The sequence below is a fragment of the Neoarius graeffei genome, chromosome 5, assembly GCF_027579695.1.
Source record: "Neoarius graeffei isolate fNeoGra1 chromosome 5, fNeoGra1.pri, whole genome shotgun sequence".
Lineage (NCBI taxonomy): Eukaryota > Metazoa > Chordata > Actinopteri > Siluriformes > Ariidae > Neoarius > Neoarius graeffei.
The window spans coordinates 13,227,412-13,246,134 of record NC_083573.1 but is presented as its reverse complement, the minus strand read 5'-3'; the positions used below and the strand labels follow the sequence as shown (position 1 = coordinate 13,246,134).

The following is an 18,723-nucleotide window of genomic DNA, read 5'->3' as shown; positions in this document are numbered from 1 at the left end:
TAAAGTGTGTGTGACATGAAGGTTGTGCCTTGATCAGTCAAGAATCCTGACTTGGGAGAGAACACGGAAGAATACTTCCGCAACACCACGTGCAGAAATGTTGTGTAGAGGCACTGCTTCTGGGTATTGTATTGCAGAATCCACAAAGACTAACACAAAGTGGACCCATCCAGAACATCCTTGTGCAGATTGAGCTGATGGCCTAACAAGATCCATACCAGTTTTCCCGAAGGGGTTCTCAATCAATGGTAAAGGGCACAATGACTCTTTTGGAATGGCCAGCAAATTCACCAGCTGACATATCCTACATGCCACACAACACACCACCTGCAAACATTGCCACAAATGCCCGGCCAGTAGAAACGGGCCATGAGTCAGTTCAATGTTTTATGCTGACCAAAATGCCCCGCCACAGGATTATGATAAGGCGCATGGAATTAAAGTTCCCTACAGCTCTCTGGAACCAACAACTAGGTTCTTCCCTTTCCTGTATGAGTGGCCTGTGTCACTCGATATAACCTGTCTTTACTTACAGAAAAATACAGGTCAGAGAGTGCAAGGAGTGTTAGGCTGGAGGTTTTGACCACTGATTACTCTCACTTGGTCAAACTCATGTCTCAGAGTTGCATTTCAAGACTGCTCAAATGGGAAATGCCAACGGGAAATCCCTGCAGAGAGTGAAGGGGGGGTGGAGCTCTCCCCACCCTCTCCCTACCCTCCATGTCACCCTGATATGGAGTCCTGGGAGCAGACAGCCCTGGGACTGCCTTCTCAGATAATGTTGCACTGGAATCCCCCTGAGTTTTGCTGCAACAGAACCCATCCAAAAATATAGCTATGTGAAAAATGAGTACATCCCATGGAAATTGTAGACTTTTCTCAGCGTATTTAAGCAAACAAACATTTCACTCTTTGATACAATGCCTACAGATAAAGGTAATGTACTACAACAAATGACACATAAAATTGATATTTTGTAGTCGTTTCAAAAGTACACCCTTACATTTATCCAGTCAAGTTTATTTGTATAGCGCTTTTAACAACAGACATTGTCCCAAAGCAGCTTTACAGAAAATTAAAGACTTTAAACATGAGCTAATTTTATCCCTAATTTATCCCTGATGAGGAAGCCTGCGGCAACAGTGGAAGAAACCTTCAGAGGAACCAGATTCAAAAGAGAACCCATCCTCATTTGGGTGATAACAGATAGCATGATTATAAATAACTTGCTTCTATAACTGTGTCCTATAGAAACAGGACAATTGTACTTTGTCCTATACAAAGTACAATTGTGGAACCAGGAAATTCATTATAGTTTTAGCATGAACTCTGTTTTGTTGAAGTTATCAACTGTTCATTGATGGAAACTTGAGTGTTGCTATGCGCCTCGTCGGCTATCAGCTCATGTATGACTTGAATTCGTGAAATAACTGTGAAATGTCACTTGGATCCTCAATGTATTTTGTTTGAAAAATGCAAGTTTTTCAACACAAGAAGATAAACTTCGTATCTTCAAGCCAACGTGTGATGTTCTTTTTATTATGTCAACATGTTCACAAACAAAAGGTACTCAAATTTATCAAAATTCATTGATTTCCTCACAAGTGACATATCGAGATTTATGTCACAGTTTTGATTCTCCATGTCCCTGATGTAGCACATGTGAAAAATATGAGTGGTGTATTTCCCTGTAAAACACTCATGTCCAGATAATATACAGTATCATAATATTGACACTTCACTGAAAGCCAGAGTAAAACTGGACTTAATAAATGTTTCAAAGGATTTTATGAATGACTGAATGAATGAATGAGATTAAACCTTGATAATTAATGTTAATAATAATTATTAGCACTGATAGCATGGTCACAGAGTGGATCAGGGTGAAAATGTTTTCACCCCTTTGGAGTCTTTCCCAGACAAAAGTTGAACATAAAAAAAGTTGTTTGTTTAACAATTGTTGTGATGCCACTTCAAAATGCTAAATATTCACAGCTGTCTTTCATAATTAGCAATGTTAGTGTTCATTTTGAAAGTGAAAGCCTCGTCTCGTCTCGTCTTCTTCCGCTTATCCGGGACCGGGTCGCGGAGGCAGCAGTCTAAGCATGGAAGCCCAAACTTCCCTTTCCCCAGACACCTCGGCCAGCTCCTCGGGAAGAACACCGAGGCGTTCCCAGGCCAGCCAAGAGACATAGTCCCTCCAGCGTGTCCTGGGTCTTCCCTGGGGCCTCCTCCCGGGGGGACATGCCTGGAACACCTCCCCAGGGAGGCGTCCAGGAGGCATCCGAAAAAGATGCCCGAGCCACCTCAGCTGATTCCTCTCGATATGGAGGAGCAGCGGCTCTACTCCGAGCTCCTCCCGAGTGACTGTGCTTCTCACCCTATCTCTAAGGGAGCGCCCAGCCACCCTGCGAAGGAAACTCATTTCAGCCGCTTGTATCCACGATCTTGTTCTTTCTGTCATTACCCAAAGCTCATGACCATAGGTGAGAGTCGGAACGTAGATCGACCGGTAAATTGAGAGCTTCGCCTTTTGGCTTAGCTCCTTCTTCACCACGACGGACCGGTAAAGCGACCGCATCACTGCGGAGGCTGCACCAATCCGCCTGTCGATCTCACGCTCCATCCTTCCCTCACTCGTGAACAAGATCCCGAGATACTTAAACTCCTCCACTTGAGGCAGGACTTCTCCACCAACCTGGAGAGGGCAAGCCACCCTTTTCCGGTCGAGAACCATGGCCTCGGACTTGGAGGTGCTGATTCTCATCCCAGCCGCTTCACACTCGACTGCAAACCGCCCCAGTGCATGCTGAAGGTCCTGGTTTGAAGAAGCCAACAGGACAACATCATCCGCAAAAAGCAGAGATGAAATCCTGTGGTTCCCAAACAGGATTCCTTCCGGCCCCTGGCTGCGCCTAGAAATTCTGTCCATAAAAATTATGAACAGAACCGGTGACAAAGGGCAGCCCTGCCGGAGTCCAACATGCACTGGGAACAGGTCTGACTTACTGCCGGCAATGCGAACCAGACTCCTGCTCCGTTCGTACAGGGACCGGACAGCCTTTAGCAAAGAGCCTCGAACCCCATACTCCCGAAGCACCCCCCACAGAATACCATGGGGGACATGGTCGAATGCCTTCTCCAGATCCACAAAGCACATGTGGACTGGTTGGGCAAACTCCCATGAACCCTCAAGCACCCTATGAAGGGTATAGAGCTGGTCCAGTGTTCCGCGACCAGGACGAAAACCGCATTGTTCCTCCTGGATCCGAGGTTCGACTATTGGTCGAATTCTCCTCTCCAGTACCCTGGAGTAAACTTTCCCTGGGAGGCTGAGAAGTGTGATTCCCCTATAATTGGAGCACACTCTCCGGTCCCCTTTCTTAAAAAGAGGGACCACCACCCCAGTCTGCCACTCCAGAGGCACTGTCCACGACCGCCACGCGATGTTGCAGAGGCGTGTGAACCAAGACAGCCCCACAACATCCAGAGACTTGAGATACTCGGGGCGGATCTCATCCACCCCCGGTGCCTTGCCACCGAGGAGCTTGCAAACCACCTCAGTGACTTCAGCTTGGGTAATGGACGAGTCCACCTCTGAGTCATCAGCCTCAGTCTCCTCAGTGGAAGACATGACAGTGGGATTGAGGAGATCCTCAAAGTATTCCTTCCACTGCCCGACAATGTCCCCAGTCGAGGTCAACAGCTCCCCACCCGCACTGTAAACAGTGTTGGCAGAGTACTGCTTCCCCCTCCTGAGGTGCCGGACGGTTTGCCAGAATTTCTTCGAGGCCGACCGATAGTCCTTCTCCATGGCCTCCCCAAACTCCTCCCAGTTCCGAGTTTTTGCCTCCGCAACTGCCTGAGCTGCAGCACGCCTGGCCTGCCGATACCCGTCAGCTGCCTCAGGAGTCCCGGAGGTCAACATGGCCCGATAGGACTCCTTCTTCAGCTTGACGGCATCCCTTACTTCCGGTGTCCACCACCGGGTTCGGGGATTGCCACCACGACAGGCACCGGAGACCTTGCAGCCACAGCTCCGAACAGCTGTGTCCACAATGGAGGTAGAGAACATGGTCCACTCAGACTCAATGTCCCCCGCCTCCCTCGGAAGCTGGGAAAAGCTCTCCCGGAGGTGGGAGTTAAAGACCTCCCCAACAGAGTGCTCGGCCAGACGTTCCCAGCAGACCCTCAACATACGTTTGGGCCTGCCAGGTCTGTCCAGCTTCCTCCTCCGCCAGCGGATCCAACTCACCACCAGGTGGTGATCAGTTGACAGCTCAGCCCCTCTCTTCACCCGAGTGTCCAAGACATAGGGCCGGAGATCAGATGAAACGACTACAAAGTCGATCATCGACCTCCGACCTAAGGTGTCCTGGTGCCACGTGCACTTATGGACACCCCTATGCTCGAACATGGTGTTCATTATGGACAAACCGTGACTAGCACAGAAGTCCAATAAAAAAACACCACTCGGGTTCAGATCGGGGAGGCCGTTCCTCCCAACCACGCCCCTCCAGGTGTCACTGTCGTCGCCCACGTGAGCATTGAAGTCCCCCAGTAGCACAATGGAGTCCCCAGTCTGAGCACCCCTCAGTACCTCTCCCAGGGACTCCAAGAAGGCCGGATACTCTATACTGCTATTTGGCCCGTAGGCACAAACAACAGCAAGAGCCCTCTCCCCAATCCGAAGGCGCAGAGAGGCGACCCTCTCGTTCACTGGGGTAAACTCCAACACATGGCGGCTGAGCTGGGGAGCTATAAGCAAGCCCACACCAGCACGCCGCCGCTCACCACAGGCGACTCCAGAGAAGTGGAAAGTCCAGCCCCTCTCGAGGAGCTGGGTTCCAGAGCCCAAGCTGTGCGTGGAGGTGAGCCCAACTATCTCTAGCCGGTACCTCTCAACCTCCCGCACAAGCTCAGGCTCTTTCCCCCCAGCGAAGTGACATTCCATGTCCCAACAGCCAGCCGCTGTGTCCGGGGATCAGGTCGTCGAGGCCCCTGCCTTCGACTGCCACCCAATCCACACTGCACCAAACCCCTACTGCTACCTCTGTGGGTGGTGAACCCACAGGAGGTCGGGCCCACGTCACCTCTTCGGGCTGAGCCCGGCCGGGCCCCATGGGCAAAGGCCCGGCCACCAAGCGCTCGCATACGAGCCCCAACCCCGGGCCTGGCTCCAGGGTGGGGCCCCGGCTGCATCATACCGGGCGACGTCACGGTCCTTGCTTTTTTCTCCATAGGGGTTTTTGGTGAACTGCTCTTGGTCTGGCCTGTCACCTAGGACCTGTCTGCCTTGGGAAACCCTGACAGGGGCATAATGCCCCCGACAACATAGCTCCTAGGATCATTCAAGCACACAAACCCCTCCACCACAATAAGGTGGCAGTTCTAGGAGGGGGAAAGTGAAAGCACTTAGCTAAAACAAAAAGCTAGAATAAAGATTAGTTTTTGGCTGGTCCTCAAAATAAAAAAAAAAGGTTTCTAAGAATTTTTGAAAGCAATTTTATTTCAAACCATTCATTCAGCAATGATGGTATTTTGTCAGGAATCGTAGCTCTCAGTACCACTTCCCAGTTCATTTTCGCGTGTTGAGTAGTTTCCATACCAGTGTTAAAAATGAAAAACTGGTTATGTACGTGTATTATTTTTAGAGTTGCTGCTTCAAAGCACCAACTGTTCATAGGTAGCTTTCAAGATTAGAGTTCTTTGTTATCAAAACTAGCATTTTAATGTCATGTATCTTTTTTTTTTTTTTTTTTTGTCATTCTGCCACCAGATTGAAGATGAGCCACTTTTTCTGAGCCTGATTGAAGACCTTTTCCCCGGAATACAACTGGACAAGGTGGGATACCCTCAGCTGGAATCAGCCATCGATAAACAGGTATTGGTCAGAGAAATTTATCATTGTACGAATGCCAAACCTCAAGCTAGAAACACAAGTGCACACTTGTTCTCAGCTAGGGCCGATTTACTGAAGCAATTACACATAAAGGCAAAGAACCTGGAAGAAACCCACAATGACACTGGGAACATATGTGCAACTCCACACAGGGCTCAGGATCAAAATCTGGAGCTGTGAGGTGACTGAATTTTTACCTCCACCAACTTTGTTTCAGAAGGTTATGTTTTTTTGCCACCATTTGTTTGTTTGCTTTTTCTGGATTTTGATGAAATTTTGAGGAAAGGTGAGCCATGGGCCAAGGAACAGTTGATTAGCTTTTGATGCAAATCTGGATATGTATGTGGATCCAGGATTTTTTGGCTTTTTCCCAAAAAATAGTGAAAGGATTTTGATGAAATTTGATGTACAGCTTTACTACTATCCTAGGTTTAAGTGATTTGATTTTGATGTTGATACTATGTGGCTTGGCGGAGGTATGCACTCTACTGAATGCCCTTCTAGTTAAAATTGCATTAGTTTGTCGTAGCTGATTTTGTGTGTGTGTGTGTGTGTGTGTGTGTGTGTGTGTGTGTAGGTCAGAGAAGCTGGTCTTATTAATCACCCTCCTTGGAGACTAAAGGTGATCCAGTTGTTCGAGACGCAGCTTGTGCGTCATGGTATGATGGCACTGGGTCCGAGCGGGGCAGGAAAAACCACATGCATCCACACACTCATGAAGGCCATGACAGGTAAGAAAACAGACACCTCTGATATCCAGAATCATGTGCAGACCATAACCTACACCACTGTTTCTCAACCGCCATCTAGTGGGCTGCAAATTTTTTTTTTCCAAGTTGAAGCTAATTTTTACTCATAGTAGAGTACAATTGCTGGGTTGCATCTGACGTCACATCTACCTCATTAAGCTACAGTCACACTACAGCTCGCAATGCTTTGTTATGGATTATCGATGAAAATGAGGCATTTTGGTAGCGATGAATGGCGATTATACATGTGAGCTAAAAGTTGTGGTCACACAGTAGGTGAACACTTGACCATCATCCCTTCACGTGCTTGAGTCTGGCGCAGCTCGAGTGGCTGCGTGTGCTCACAGAGCGTTCTTGGGACCCAGTCATTATGGGAAACACCTGATACTGATTTGAGTGCAATCAGCAGATATGGACACAGACGCTGTTTTCACAGAGGCATTGCAAAGTATCATCATTATCACTGTCACGTTTGTCTCTAGTCATGTTTATAACGCTGTTTAAATACAACCCCGATTCCAAAAAAGTTGGGACAAAGTACAAATTGTAAATAAAAACGGAATGCAATAATTTACAAATCTCAAAAACTGATATTGTATTCACAATAGAACATAGACAACATATCAAATGTCGAAAGTGAGACATTTTGAAATTTCATGCCAAATATTGGCTCATTTGAAATTTCATGACAGCAACACATCTCAAAAAAGTAGGGACAGGGGCAATAAGAGGCTGGGAAAGTTAAAGGTACAAAAAAGGAACGGCTGGAGGACCAAATTGCAACTCATTAGGTCAATTGGCAATAGGTCATTAACATGACTGGGTATAAAAAGAGCATCTTGGAGTGGCAGCGGCTCTCGGAAGTAAAGATAGGAAGAGGATCACCAATCCCCCTAATTCTGCGCCGATAAATAGTGGAGCAATATCAGAAAGGAGTTTGACAGTGTAAAATTGCAAAGAGTTTGAACATATCATCTACAGTGCATAATATCATCAAAAGATTCAGAGAATCTGGAAGAATCTCTGTGCGTAAGGGTCAAGGCCGGAAAACCATACTGGGTGCCCATGATCTTCGAGCCCTTAGACGGCACTGCATCACATACAGGCATGCTTCTGTATTGGAAATCACAAAATGGGCTCAGGAATATTTCCAGAGAACATTATCTGCGAACACAATTCACCGTGCCATCCGCCGTTGCCAGCTAAAACTCTATAGTTCAAAGAAGAAGCCGTATCTAAACATGATCCAGAAGCGCAGACGTCTTCTCTGGGCCAAGGCTCATTTAAAATGGACTGTGGCAAAGTGGAAAACTGTTCTGTGGTCAGACGAATCAAAATTTGAAGTTCTCTATGGAAATCAGGGACGCCGTGTCATTCGGACTAAAGAAGAGAAGGACGACCCGAGTTGTTATCAGCACTCAGTTCAGAAGCCTGCATCTCTGATGGTATGGGGTTGCATTAGTGCATGTGGCATGGGCAGCTTACACATCTGGAAAGACACCATCAATGCCGAAAGGTATATCCAGGTTCTAGAGCAACATATGCTCCCATCCAGATGACGTCTCTTTCAGGGAAGACCTTGCATTTTCCAGTATGACAATGCCAAACCACCTACTGCATCAATTACAGCATCATGGCTGCGTAGAAGAAGGGTCCGGGTACTGAACTGCCCAGCCTGTATTCCAGATCTTTCACCCATAGAAAACATTTTGTGCATCATAAAACGGAAGATACGACAAAAAAGACCTAAGACAGTTGAGCAACTAGAATCCTACATTAGACAAGAATGGGTTAACATTCCTATCCCTAAACTTGAGCAACTTGTCTCCTCAGTCCCCAGACGTTTACAGACTGTTGTAAAGAGAAAAGGGGATGTCTCACAGTGGTAAACATGGCCTTGTCCCAACTTTTTTGAGATGTGTTGTTGTCATGAAATTTAAAATCACCTAATTTTTCTCTTTAAATGATACATTTTCTCAGTTTAAACATTTGATATGTCGTCTATGTTCTATTCTGAATAAAATATGGAATTTTGAAACTTCCACATCATTGCATCCCGTTTTTATTTACAATTTGTACCTTGTCCCAACTTTTTTGGAATCAGGGTTGTACTCTGCTTTCTGATTCTGTTGTGATTTCATTTGTATTTTGTTTTTGTAAAGATCACACCTGCTAATAAACACATTTCCTGCACTTAGATCTGTATACTGCCGTCTATCTTGTAGTGTCCTGATCCCCAGAGCTTTAACCCAGCCACATATAAAAAGTAGTACATCTCCATGCTCGTCCAGGTTTTCATCTGTGTGTCCTTGTAGAACGATGTCTGCAGCACCAGGTAGTTTGAGATGTCGGGGAACTCAACGGATGGATAATTTTCCAACTACTAGGAAAAATTCTTTGTTAGCGTGTAAGGATCTAATCCCACTGAGTGGTTTCTATCTCCAGTTCTTTTGAGTGTACTTTGTGGTTTTAATAACTGGCTTGTTTGCTGTACACGAACATGGCAATAAGTTCTCGTGTTAATCACCCAGACTCCACTTTTGGATCATTAATCCTTTTTGGCTGAGAATGCCCTGCATGCATGGTTTGACTTCTGGTACATCCATACAGTTTTAAATACAATATCTATGATTAAAAGAAGTTTGTTTTATTGTAGTTTTTTAATTCCTGGGCTCCGATTTGTAACATGGAGTGATGTGGTATTCCATTAATACAATTGACAGTAGAATATTAGATTCTAATAGAATAGATGAGCCAAAATAATTGGGGATCTTTTTTAATGGGCCCCGACTCGTTACAAGTATGAATAGGTGGGCCTTAAAGTAGAAAAGGTTGAGAACCCCTGACCTTATACCCTGAGGTAAACGTGTGTGTGTGTGTGTGTGTATGCGTGCACATGTGTTTTCAGATTGCGGTCAGCCTCACAGGGAGATGAGAATGAACCCGAAAGCCATTACAGCAGCACAGATGTTCGGCCGACTCGACGTTGCCACAAACGACTGGACTGATGGCATTTTCTCCACCCTCTGGAGAAAGACACTGAAAGCCAAAAAAGGTGATCTTATGTGCCAATTATAATCTGTGCAGCACATGTTAAAAAGCTACAAATTTTGTCGAACATTATATCATGTTGTAGGAAGACTCTGTGGTGGGTGGAGCAGAGAAGTACAGCAGGCCAGAACTGAGTTCTCTTAAACTCCTTTATTTAAGCTTGACAGCTTTTGACATCCAGGACACTCTCCCAGTCACACACACTCGTGTGCACACACACATGTTTTCTGGTTGGGGAGAGAGCTCCCTTCCTCTGCTCTCCCTCTCCTCTTATAGGGCACGGTCACTGGGGAAGACACACAAACACAGGTTAATTCCCGTCAGGTGCAGTGATTCTGCCACTTACCTTCCCTGACTCCGCCCTCCATTCACAGACCGCCGCTCGACCACGCCCCCGCTGCCACACGTCTTTATAATATTGACATTTTTCATGTGACTCCGTTCCCACCACATGTTTAAATCATCACATTGTTAGTGTTGGGTTTCCCTGTAAGGATTCAGTGTCGAAAGAACTGCATGATGGGATGATTACCAAATGGGAAAAACTCAAATTCTTGCTGGAGGTTCAAACAGAATTAGAAAACAGAAAGTAACCCCAAGGGCAAGGGCGGCTGGTGCATAAGGGCGATTGGGCGACTCACTGCCAAAACGAAAAAAAAAAAAAGTTTTTTTTTTCTTTTTTTAAAACAAACTTTCACCAGCGCTGCTCAAGGCCGTTTTAATCTGTCTCTGGGTATCATTGTCCAATCAGGGTGGTCTTGCTTCTAGAGTACCGCCCCTTTTGGGGCGATTTCAGTCATGCTGAAAATCGCCCAAGAGTTCACTGATAGAGTCCCATGTTAATATATATTTTTTTCTCCTGACTGACACTTCAATGCAATCTCTATGGGTTCCGGGGGGGCGTGCCCTAACGTGCTTATGTCACTGCGAAGCGCGGCAAAGTTGCGTTCAATCCGCTCAGTTTCTGAGGTGAGATGGATGCGGAAAGCAATTCAGTGCGGTCCTTAAAAGAAGTTCCATTTAGTCAGCGATCAAATCGAGCTAAATTGGCAACAAAACAAGCTGGACCCCCCTCGACCAAATCTAAACATAAAACAAATTTCGACAAGGGGGGGAAATCATATACTCGAGGTTTTACTTCAACATGGTCCCAGCGCAAATCCTGGCGAGCTGGCTGCGAGGACGCCTCAGCAGTTTCCTGCTCCCCCTGCTTACTTTTCCACCCTGGAGGTGGCTCCACGGACAACACTGCTTGGACGGTCACTGGAGTTTCGGACATGCATCATTTGTCGGAGAAAATAAAAAAACATGAGTCATCAAAGATTCACATGGGCAGCTGCCTGAAATTTTCGGCTTTTGGGAGAGTGAACATCGCTACACAACCGGATGAGGGCTACAGGCTAGCAGTTCACCACCGCAACGATGAGGTGAGCAAGAACAGGCACATATTAAACCGGCTCACCCAATGCGTGAAATTTTGTGGAGTGTTCGAGTTAGCTCTACGAGGCAAAGATGAAACTGAGGGCTCCAGTCACCGTGGTGTTTTTCTGGGTTTGGTTGATTTCGTGACTCTCACACACACACACACACACACACACACACACACACAGTCACAGAATCAGTTCACTTTTGATGTTTTCAATGTGCATTTTTATATTTGCCACACTTTGCTCTGAGAGTTCGCACTTTGGTAATATCCTTGGTAAATACCAGTAATTGCAAGATCTAAAGATCCACTCATCTATTTATTCAACTGCTATTGTTATGTTGGCCAACTATTTACAATGTTTTGTTACAGTAAGTGCACTTTCCTGTTTGTCCTTAAGTTGCACAGTCTGTAAAATTTTTGCTGGTCATGGAGTTTGAAGTACAAAATCTATTTACAGAACATTCTGTAGAACAGTTGACTTGCTACCTAGGTCAATTTACTTCAGTTCTGTGGACATTTATGGTCCGTGTAGACATAACGGGGGAAAATACCCCCCCCCCCGAAAAAAATTCAGGAGCCGTCACTGCCCAAGGGACTGTGCATTTCGTATGATCAGATCATGTCTTTAATCAGACAGAAGCTTAAGTCGGACTTCAGCCTGAGGGCGAAACATAATCGAACATACACAACTGTGGTAAATAGCTTTGCATGCTTGTTATCCTTGTCATGATGCATGTATTTCTGAAAAACAACCCTGAATAATAAGCAGAGACTAGATGCAACAACAGTGAAGAAACAACCAAAACAATGACGAGACAAAAAAAAAAGTAGTACATCAATATGAATTATATCAATAATTCATTGATATCATATCAATGAAACAGTGGTATGAGACTTCACATGTATACAAAATTCAGTAAGTTTTTTTTTTCAATCTATTTTTCAGCCTAGTTTTGCTAGTCTCTTTCTCTTGTCCAGCATCATTTGTGTTATTCTCTCTATTGTCCTGTCTCATGTCTGATTCCTTTCTATTTATCGTGAGCCCTGTCTCAAAACTGTCTACCTCTATCTCTTCCTTTTTCATTGATCTCTTATTTTGTAACTCACCACTCCATGTCTTTTTTTTTTTCTGTCCTCATTCTATTTTGTCTCAGGTGAACATATCTGGATTGTGTTGGATGGCCCTGTTGATGCCATTTGGATTGAGAACCTGAATTCGGTGCTGGATGACAACCGTACACTGACGCTGGCCAATGGCGACCGCATCCCAATGGCACCCAACTGCAAAATTGTATTCGAGCCACACAACATCGACAATGCTTCACCCGCCACCGTATCACGCAATGGCATGGTGTTCATGAGCTCCTCCGTGCTCGGCTGGAGCCCCATCCTCGAGGTCAGGGGCAAACACTTAATAATTCTAGCACACACTGCCACTGCATGCTATACCACACAGTGTTGTAGTCAAGTCACTAAACCTCGAGTCCGAGTCCAGTCTCGAGTCCCCAGTGTTCAAATCAGAGTCAAGTCCAAGTCATTAAAAAAATTTCAGGTCCAAGTTGAGTCCACTATTGATCCAAGTCAAGTCTCAGAACAAGACTTCAACCACACCAACTAATGGTGGCTGTTTTAGCGCCATTAACATTAGTTTGTTCCTGAGCATGACGTATAAACAGGTGAATGTGCATTCTCTTTGTCAGGGAGTGCGGAGTATTTTGTCAGAAATGGTTGGGAGATGGATGTAAGTGCAGAAAGTGTGTTTATTCATACAAGTGAAGACAGGTAAACAATGCAGAATGGCAGGCAAAATCATAAAACCATGAAACAGGCAGTAGGTCGAGCGAGGCACAAACAAACTATCGTAGATGAGGCAGAATCAAAGACAAGAAACAGGAAATCAGGAATCAGGAAACCAAACAAGGAAATAAGGCTCAGTAATGTGTCAGCGATGCAACTCAATATTTCACAAAGTAAGCATGATTTCAGTCTTTATATAGGCGCACTGATTACTCCTTAATCATGTGCAGGCGCGAATCATTTACTGCACTTGCACGAGAGCCCGCTAGGCATGGCCACTGTCCAGAGCGCGCCCAAGAGTCTATCTGATGCACGCGCCAAGGCGCGCAGGTGTGCCACTCTTGCACGAAACTAGTCCAAAAATTAAAGTAGATATAAATATTTTACGGCACATTATTATGGCATGTTACAAAAAATAAAGAAAAAATCTGAGTCCTCATCTCCAATTTACGAGTCCGAATGCAGTTAATGCAAGAGTCCAAGTCAAGTCACAAGTCCTTAAAATTAGGGCACGAATTGGACATGAGCACTACAAGTCTGATATCGCATCAACAAGGCAAGAGTAAAAAAGCCTATTTTATAGATTCCTGAGATGTAGTACAGCGTATCTCCATCTCATCTCATTATCTCTAGCCGCTTTATCCTGTTCTACAGGGTCGCAGGCAAGCTGGAGCCTATCCCAGCTGACTATGGGCGAAAGGCGGGGTACACCCTGGACAAGTCGCCAGGTTATCACAGGGCCGACACATAGACACAGACAACCATTCACACTCACATTCACACCTACGGTCAATCTAGAGTCACCAGTTAACCTAACCTGCATGTCTTTGGACTGTGGGGGAAACCGGAGCACCTGGAGGAAACCCACGCGGAGTACAGCATATTATAAAAAATACTTATAATAATTTTACTAACCTTTCTACATTATTCATGTGTGCAGGGCTGGCTGAGGACGCGCTCTCTGCAGGAGGTCGAAGTGCTGCGTGAGCTCTTTTCCGGCTCTTTCCCTGAGCTCTATCGCTTCAGTGTGCAGTGTCTGGACTATAAGATGGACATGCTGGAGGCCTTCGTCATCATGCAGTGCATCAATATGCTGCAAGGCCTCCTGCAGGTGCCCAAGGTATCTCAAATATACACAGTTACAGACAAAAATTTTCACTTTGAAATCTTGCCATTTTAGTGTGGGTTAGGCTGGATGCTGAGACTGGCTTGAAACTGTCCAAACTTAAAAAAATAAAACTTGAAAGTAATTCAAGTCAATTTAATTAACTAGAATTAACTAACTTATTTCACCACATGAACTGTGAAAAAAAAAAATGTGGATTCAAAATGTAGAAAGTCTTCTTTTCATACTGTATACACTTGAGTACATAAGTGTAGTTGGTCAGTGTTCTACAGCTACTATCAATACCCATAATATATTCAAAAAAAAATCTTGCATAGCCTTTCATACCACCCATTTTGTTTGAAACCCTCTCTTTCATTTTCCAAGCATCTCTGTGTTCATTTTGTCAGAAACTCATGAATACAGTCTTGAACAAAATGCCACATGTTGTCCTTTGTATTGTCATTCAAAAAAGTATTTTCTTTTTGAGATATACATCACAAATTTGCTCCTGTCACTCAGCAGGGTTACTGTTACCACCACAAAGTGGATTTTTTTTTCAATAAAGGGCATGTCTCAGTGTTTTTTAGTCCTCTTATTCCACAGTAATTAACTAGCTACTTACCATACACTTACATTTAATCACCATCAGCGTACTATACTGAAAAATAAAGTGCTCCAATTTTTAATCAATGAATGTACATCATATCACACTTTTTTCATTTATAGTTTCATTTAATCTTATGGAACATCTCAAAAATTAGTTATTATACCCCCGTTCCAAAGGGGGGGGGGGTGTATACTGGTTTACCTCTGTCCGTATCTTCGTCCGTCCAAAATACCCTTTTTCTCAGCAACCACAAATCATAGCCAGTTGGTACCAAACTTCAGCTTGGGGTTCTATACCGTGTATACCGTTTTCAGGTCTGCCCCACATCAACTTCCTGTTTACCAACTTAATGTATTTGCAAAACATATAGGGTGGATTTACACAATTTTCATAACATTTTTCTCAGCAGCTACAAATCACAACTGCTTGATATTTGGTACCAAGCTTCAGCTTGGGGTTCTATACAGTGTGTACCGTTTTCAGGTCTGTCGCACATCGACTTCCTGTTTACTCACTGAATGTATTTATGAAACATACAGGGTAGATTTTGACGCTATTTCAAGAAGCAGAATGCCATTTCAAAATGCCAGTTTACCAGGATGTTATTTGAAATCCTTGGGGAGAACACTGCTCTTTACGTACTTGTTTCAGGGTTAATTTTTTTGTTGAAGTCAACATTCATAATAAGTGTCCTATTCCTTCGATTGCTTGCATTCTGATATAAGCGAGAGCGGGGGTATACATAAGTGAGCAGTGGCTCACAGTTGATCTTGTTATCACATACATTATAACAGGTATAAACAGTCATTTCCTCACCAGCATTTCATTTCCTCTTACTTGAAGTTAAAAAAGCCACAGATAATAATGTTACTTAAAATGCAGCTTGTCATGTTTCTCAGAATCCAGAAAGCACAAAGACTTTCCCATGTCTGAAAACATAAAATTACACTTTTACTGTTACATTGACTATTACAAAGCACTGACACTGGAGGCTTCTTCTAAAACTGTTAAATAAACTTATCCTGACAGAAAAAGTCACCAAATTAAATATTATAAATTTTTATTTGTTAAACAATATCATTTAAAAATAATAAATAAAAATTTGTTCCTTATTAGATTTAGATTATGTGGTGTGTACCATACAAATCCTTCAAATAAATACACTGTCCTTGACAATTATCGGAACCCTCTGTAAAGATTGTTAAAAAGGGCTAGAAAAAAATCAACCTTTTGGTGAAGTAGCTTCATCTCATACTGAAAACAAGAGAAAACTCCAACCTTTAATTGAAATGAATTTGTTCAGAGAAAAACAAATCCCTCATCAAGAAATAATTATTTTCAACAAAATCATATGTGCCACAATTATTGGCACCCCTGCATTTAATACTTTGTACAACCTTCCTTCCTTTGCCAGTAAAACAGCACTGAGTCTCTCCTATAACATTTTATAAAGTTGGAGGAACTAAGCAGGGCATCTGAGACCATTCCTCTTTACACAGTCTCTCCAGATCATCCAGGGTCCTTGGCCCTCTCTTGTGCTCTCTCCTCTTCAGCTCACCCCACAGGTTTTCACTGGGGTTCAAGTCAGGGGACTGAGATGGCCAGGGCAGAAGCTTGATTCTGTGCTTAGTGAACCATTTTTGTGTTGATTTGGACATAATGCTTCAGATCATTGTCCTGCTGGAAGATCCAATGACAACCCGGTTTTAGTTTCCTGACAGAGGCAGCCAGATTTTGATTTAAAATGTCTTGGTATTTCATGGAGTCCATGATGCCATGAACCATAACAAGGGTTCCAGGGCCTTTGGAGGAAAAACAGCCTCAAAACATCACAGAACTTCCACCATATTTTACAGTTGGGATCAGGTTCTATTCATTATAGCCATCCTTCTTTTTCCACCAAACCCATCTTGAGTGTTTATTGCCAAAAATCTCCTTTTTTTTATATCAGACATAGAATATGGTTCTAGTCAAAAGTTGCAGTAGTGTTTTTCAAACTTCAGATGGCATCTGATGGTGGTTTTGGAGACTTGGAAACCCCAAGATATTACTTTTTCTTGTAATTCACCAACAGTGATTCTTGGGGATTTTTTTTTTTTGCCTCTCTTACCATCCTCCTCACTGTATGTGGGGGCAAAATAAACCTGGGTCCTCTTCCAGGCACGTTTGTAACAGTTCCAGTTGGTGTCCGCTTTTTTATTATTGCCCTAACAGTAGAAATGGGCATTTTCAGGCGAGTAGCTATTTTTTCATAACCATTCCCTGACTTATGAAGGTCAACACACTTATCCCTCATTTGTTTTATGTGTTCTCTTATCTTTCTCATGTTGATGGATGACTAAGGGAATTTGGTCTCTGTGTCACCTCATATTTGTTCCCCAGTTCATCAAGAAGTCATGGATTGCAGCTTGAAAGTTCCTACACACTCCAATCAACTCAAAAAATTTACATTTTAAATGGAAAGCATGCTTCAGTTACATTGTGTTCACTATAATTTCCAGGGGTGCCATTAATAGTGGCACATGTATTTTTGTTGAAAATAATTTTCTTGATGAGGGATTTGTTTTTCTTTGAATAAGTTTGTTTTTTTTTTCTTATTTTTTTTCAGAGTGAGATGAAACTACAACCCCGATTCCAAAAAAGTTGGGACAAAGTACAAATTGTAAATAAAAACGGAATGCAATAATTTACAAATCTCAAAAACTGATATTGTATTCACAATAGAACATAGAGAACATATCAAATGTCGAAAGTGAGACATTTTGAAATTTCATGCCAAATATTGGCTCATTTGAAATTTCATGACAGCAACACATCTCAAAAAAGTTGGGACAGGGGCAATAAGAGGCTGGAAAAGTTAAAGGTACAAAAAAGGAACAGCTGGAGGACCAAATTGCAACTCATTAGGTCAATTGGCAATAGGTCATTAACATGACTGGGTATAAAAAGAGCATCTTGGAGTGGCAGCGGCTCTCAGAAGTAAAGATGGGAAGAGTTTCACCAATCCCCCTAATTCTGCACCGACAAATAGTGGAGCAATATCAGAAAGGAGTTCGACAGTGTAAAATTGCAAAGAGTTTGAACATATCATTATCTACAGTGCATAATATCATCAAAAGATTCAGAGAATCTGGAAGAATCTCTGTGCGTAAGGGTGAAGGCCGGAAAACCATACTGGGTGCCCGTGATCTTCGGGCCCTTAGACGGCACTGCATCACATACAGGCATGCTTCTGTATTGGAAATCACAAAATGGGCTCAGGAATATTTCCAGAGAACATTATCTGTGAACACAATTCACCGTGCCATCCGCCGTTGCCAGCTAAAACTCTATAGTTCAAAGAAGAAGCTGTATCTAAACATGATCCAGAAGCGCAGACGTCTTCTCTGGGCCAAGGCTCATTTAAAATGGACTGTGGCAAAGTGGAAAACTGTTCTGTGGTCAGACGAATCAAAATTTGAAGTTCTTTATGGAAATCAGGGACGCCGTGTCATTCGGACTAAAGAGGAGAAGGACAACCCAAGTTGTTATCAGCGCTCAGTTCAGAAGCCTGCATCTCTGATGGTATGGGGTTGCATTAGTGCGTGTGGCATGGGCAGCTTGCACATCTGGAAAGACACCATCAGTGCTGAAAGGTATATCCAGGTTCTAGAGCAACATATGCTCCCATCCAGACGACGTCTCTTTCAGGGAAGACCTTGCATTTTCCAACAAGACAATGCCAAACCACATACTGCATCAATTACAGCATCATGGCTGCGTAGAAGAAGGGTCCGGGTACTGAACTGGCCAGCCTGCAGTCTAGATCTTTCACCCATAGAGAACATTTGGCGCATCATAAAATGGAAGATACGACAAAAAAGACCTAAGACAGTTGAGCAACTAGAATTCTACATTAGACAAGAATGGGTTAACATTCCTATCCCTAAACTTGAGCAACTTGTCTCCTCAGTCCCCAGACGTTTACAGACTGTTGTAAAGAGAAAAAGGGATGTCTCACAGTGGTAAACATGGCCTTGTCCCAACTTTTTTGAGATGTGTTGTTGTCATGAAATTTAAAATCACCTAATTTTTCTCTTT

At 43.8% G+C, this 18,723-nt stretch overlaps 1 protein-coding gene across 1 annotated transcript in view; it reads left to right on the top strand.

Annotated features, from left to right (window-relative positions):
* LOC132886518 (dynein axonemal heavy chain 5-like) overlaps nt 1–18,723 on the top strand; it is a 310,505-nt gene that overhangs the window by 173,129 nt on the left and 118,653 nt on the right. The window contains exons 41-45 of the mRNA XM_060921229.1: nt 5,780–5,884; nt 6,480–6,633; nt 9,560–9,706; nt 12,286–12,527; nt 13,869–14,048. Of these exons, the coding sequence (XP_060777212.1) occupies nt 5,780–5,884; nt 6,480–6,633; nt 9,560–9,706; nt 12,286–12,527; nt 13,869–14,048 (828 nt within the window). The remainder of the gene's footprint in view (nt 1–5,779; nt 5,885–6,479; nt 6,634–9,559; nt 9,707–12,285; nt 12,528–13,868; nt 14,049–18,723) is intronic.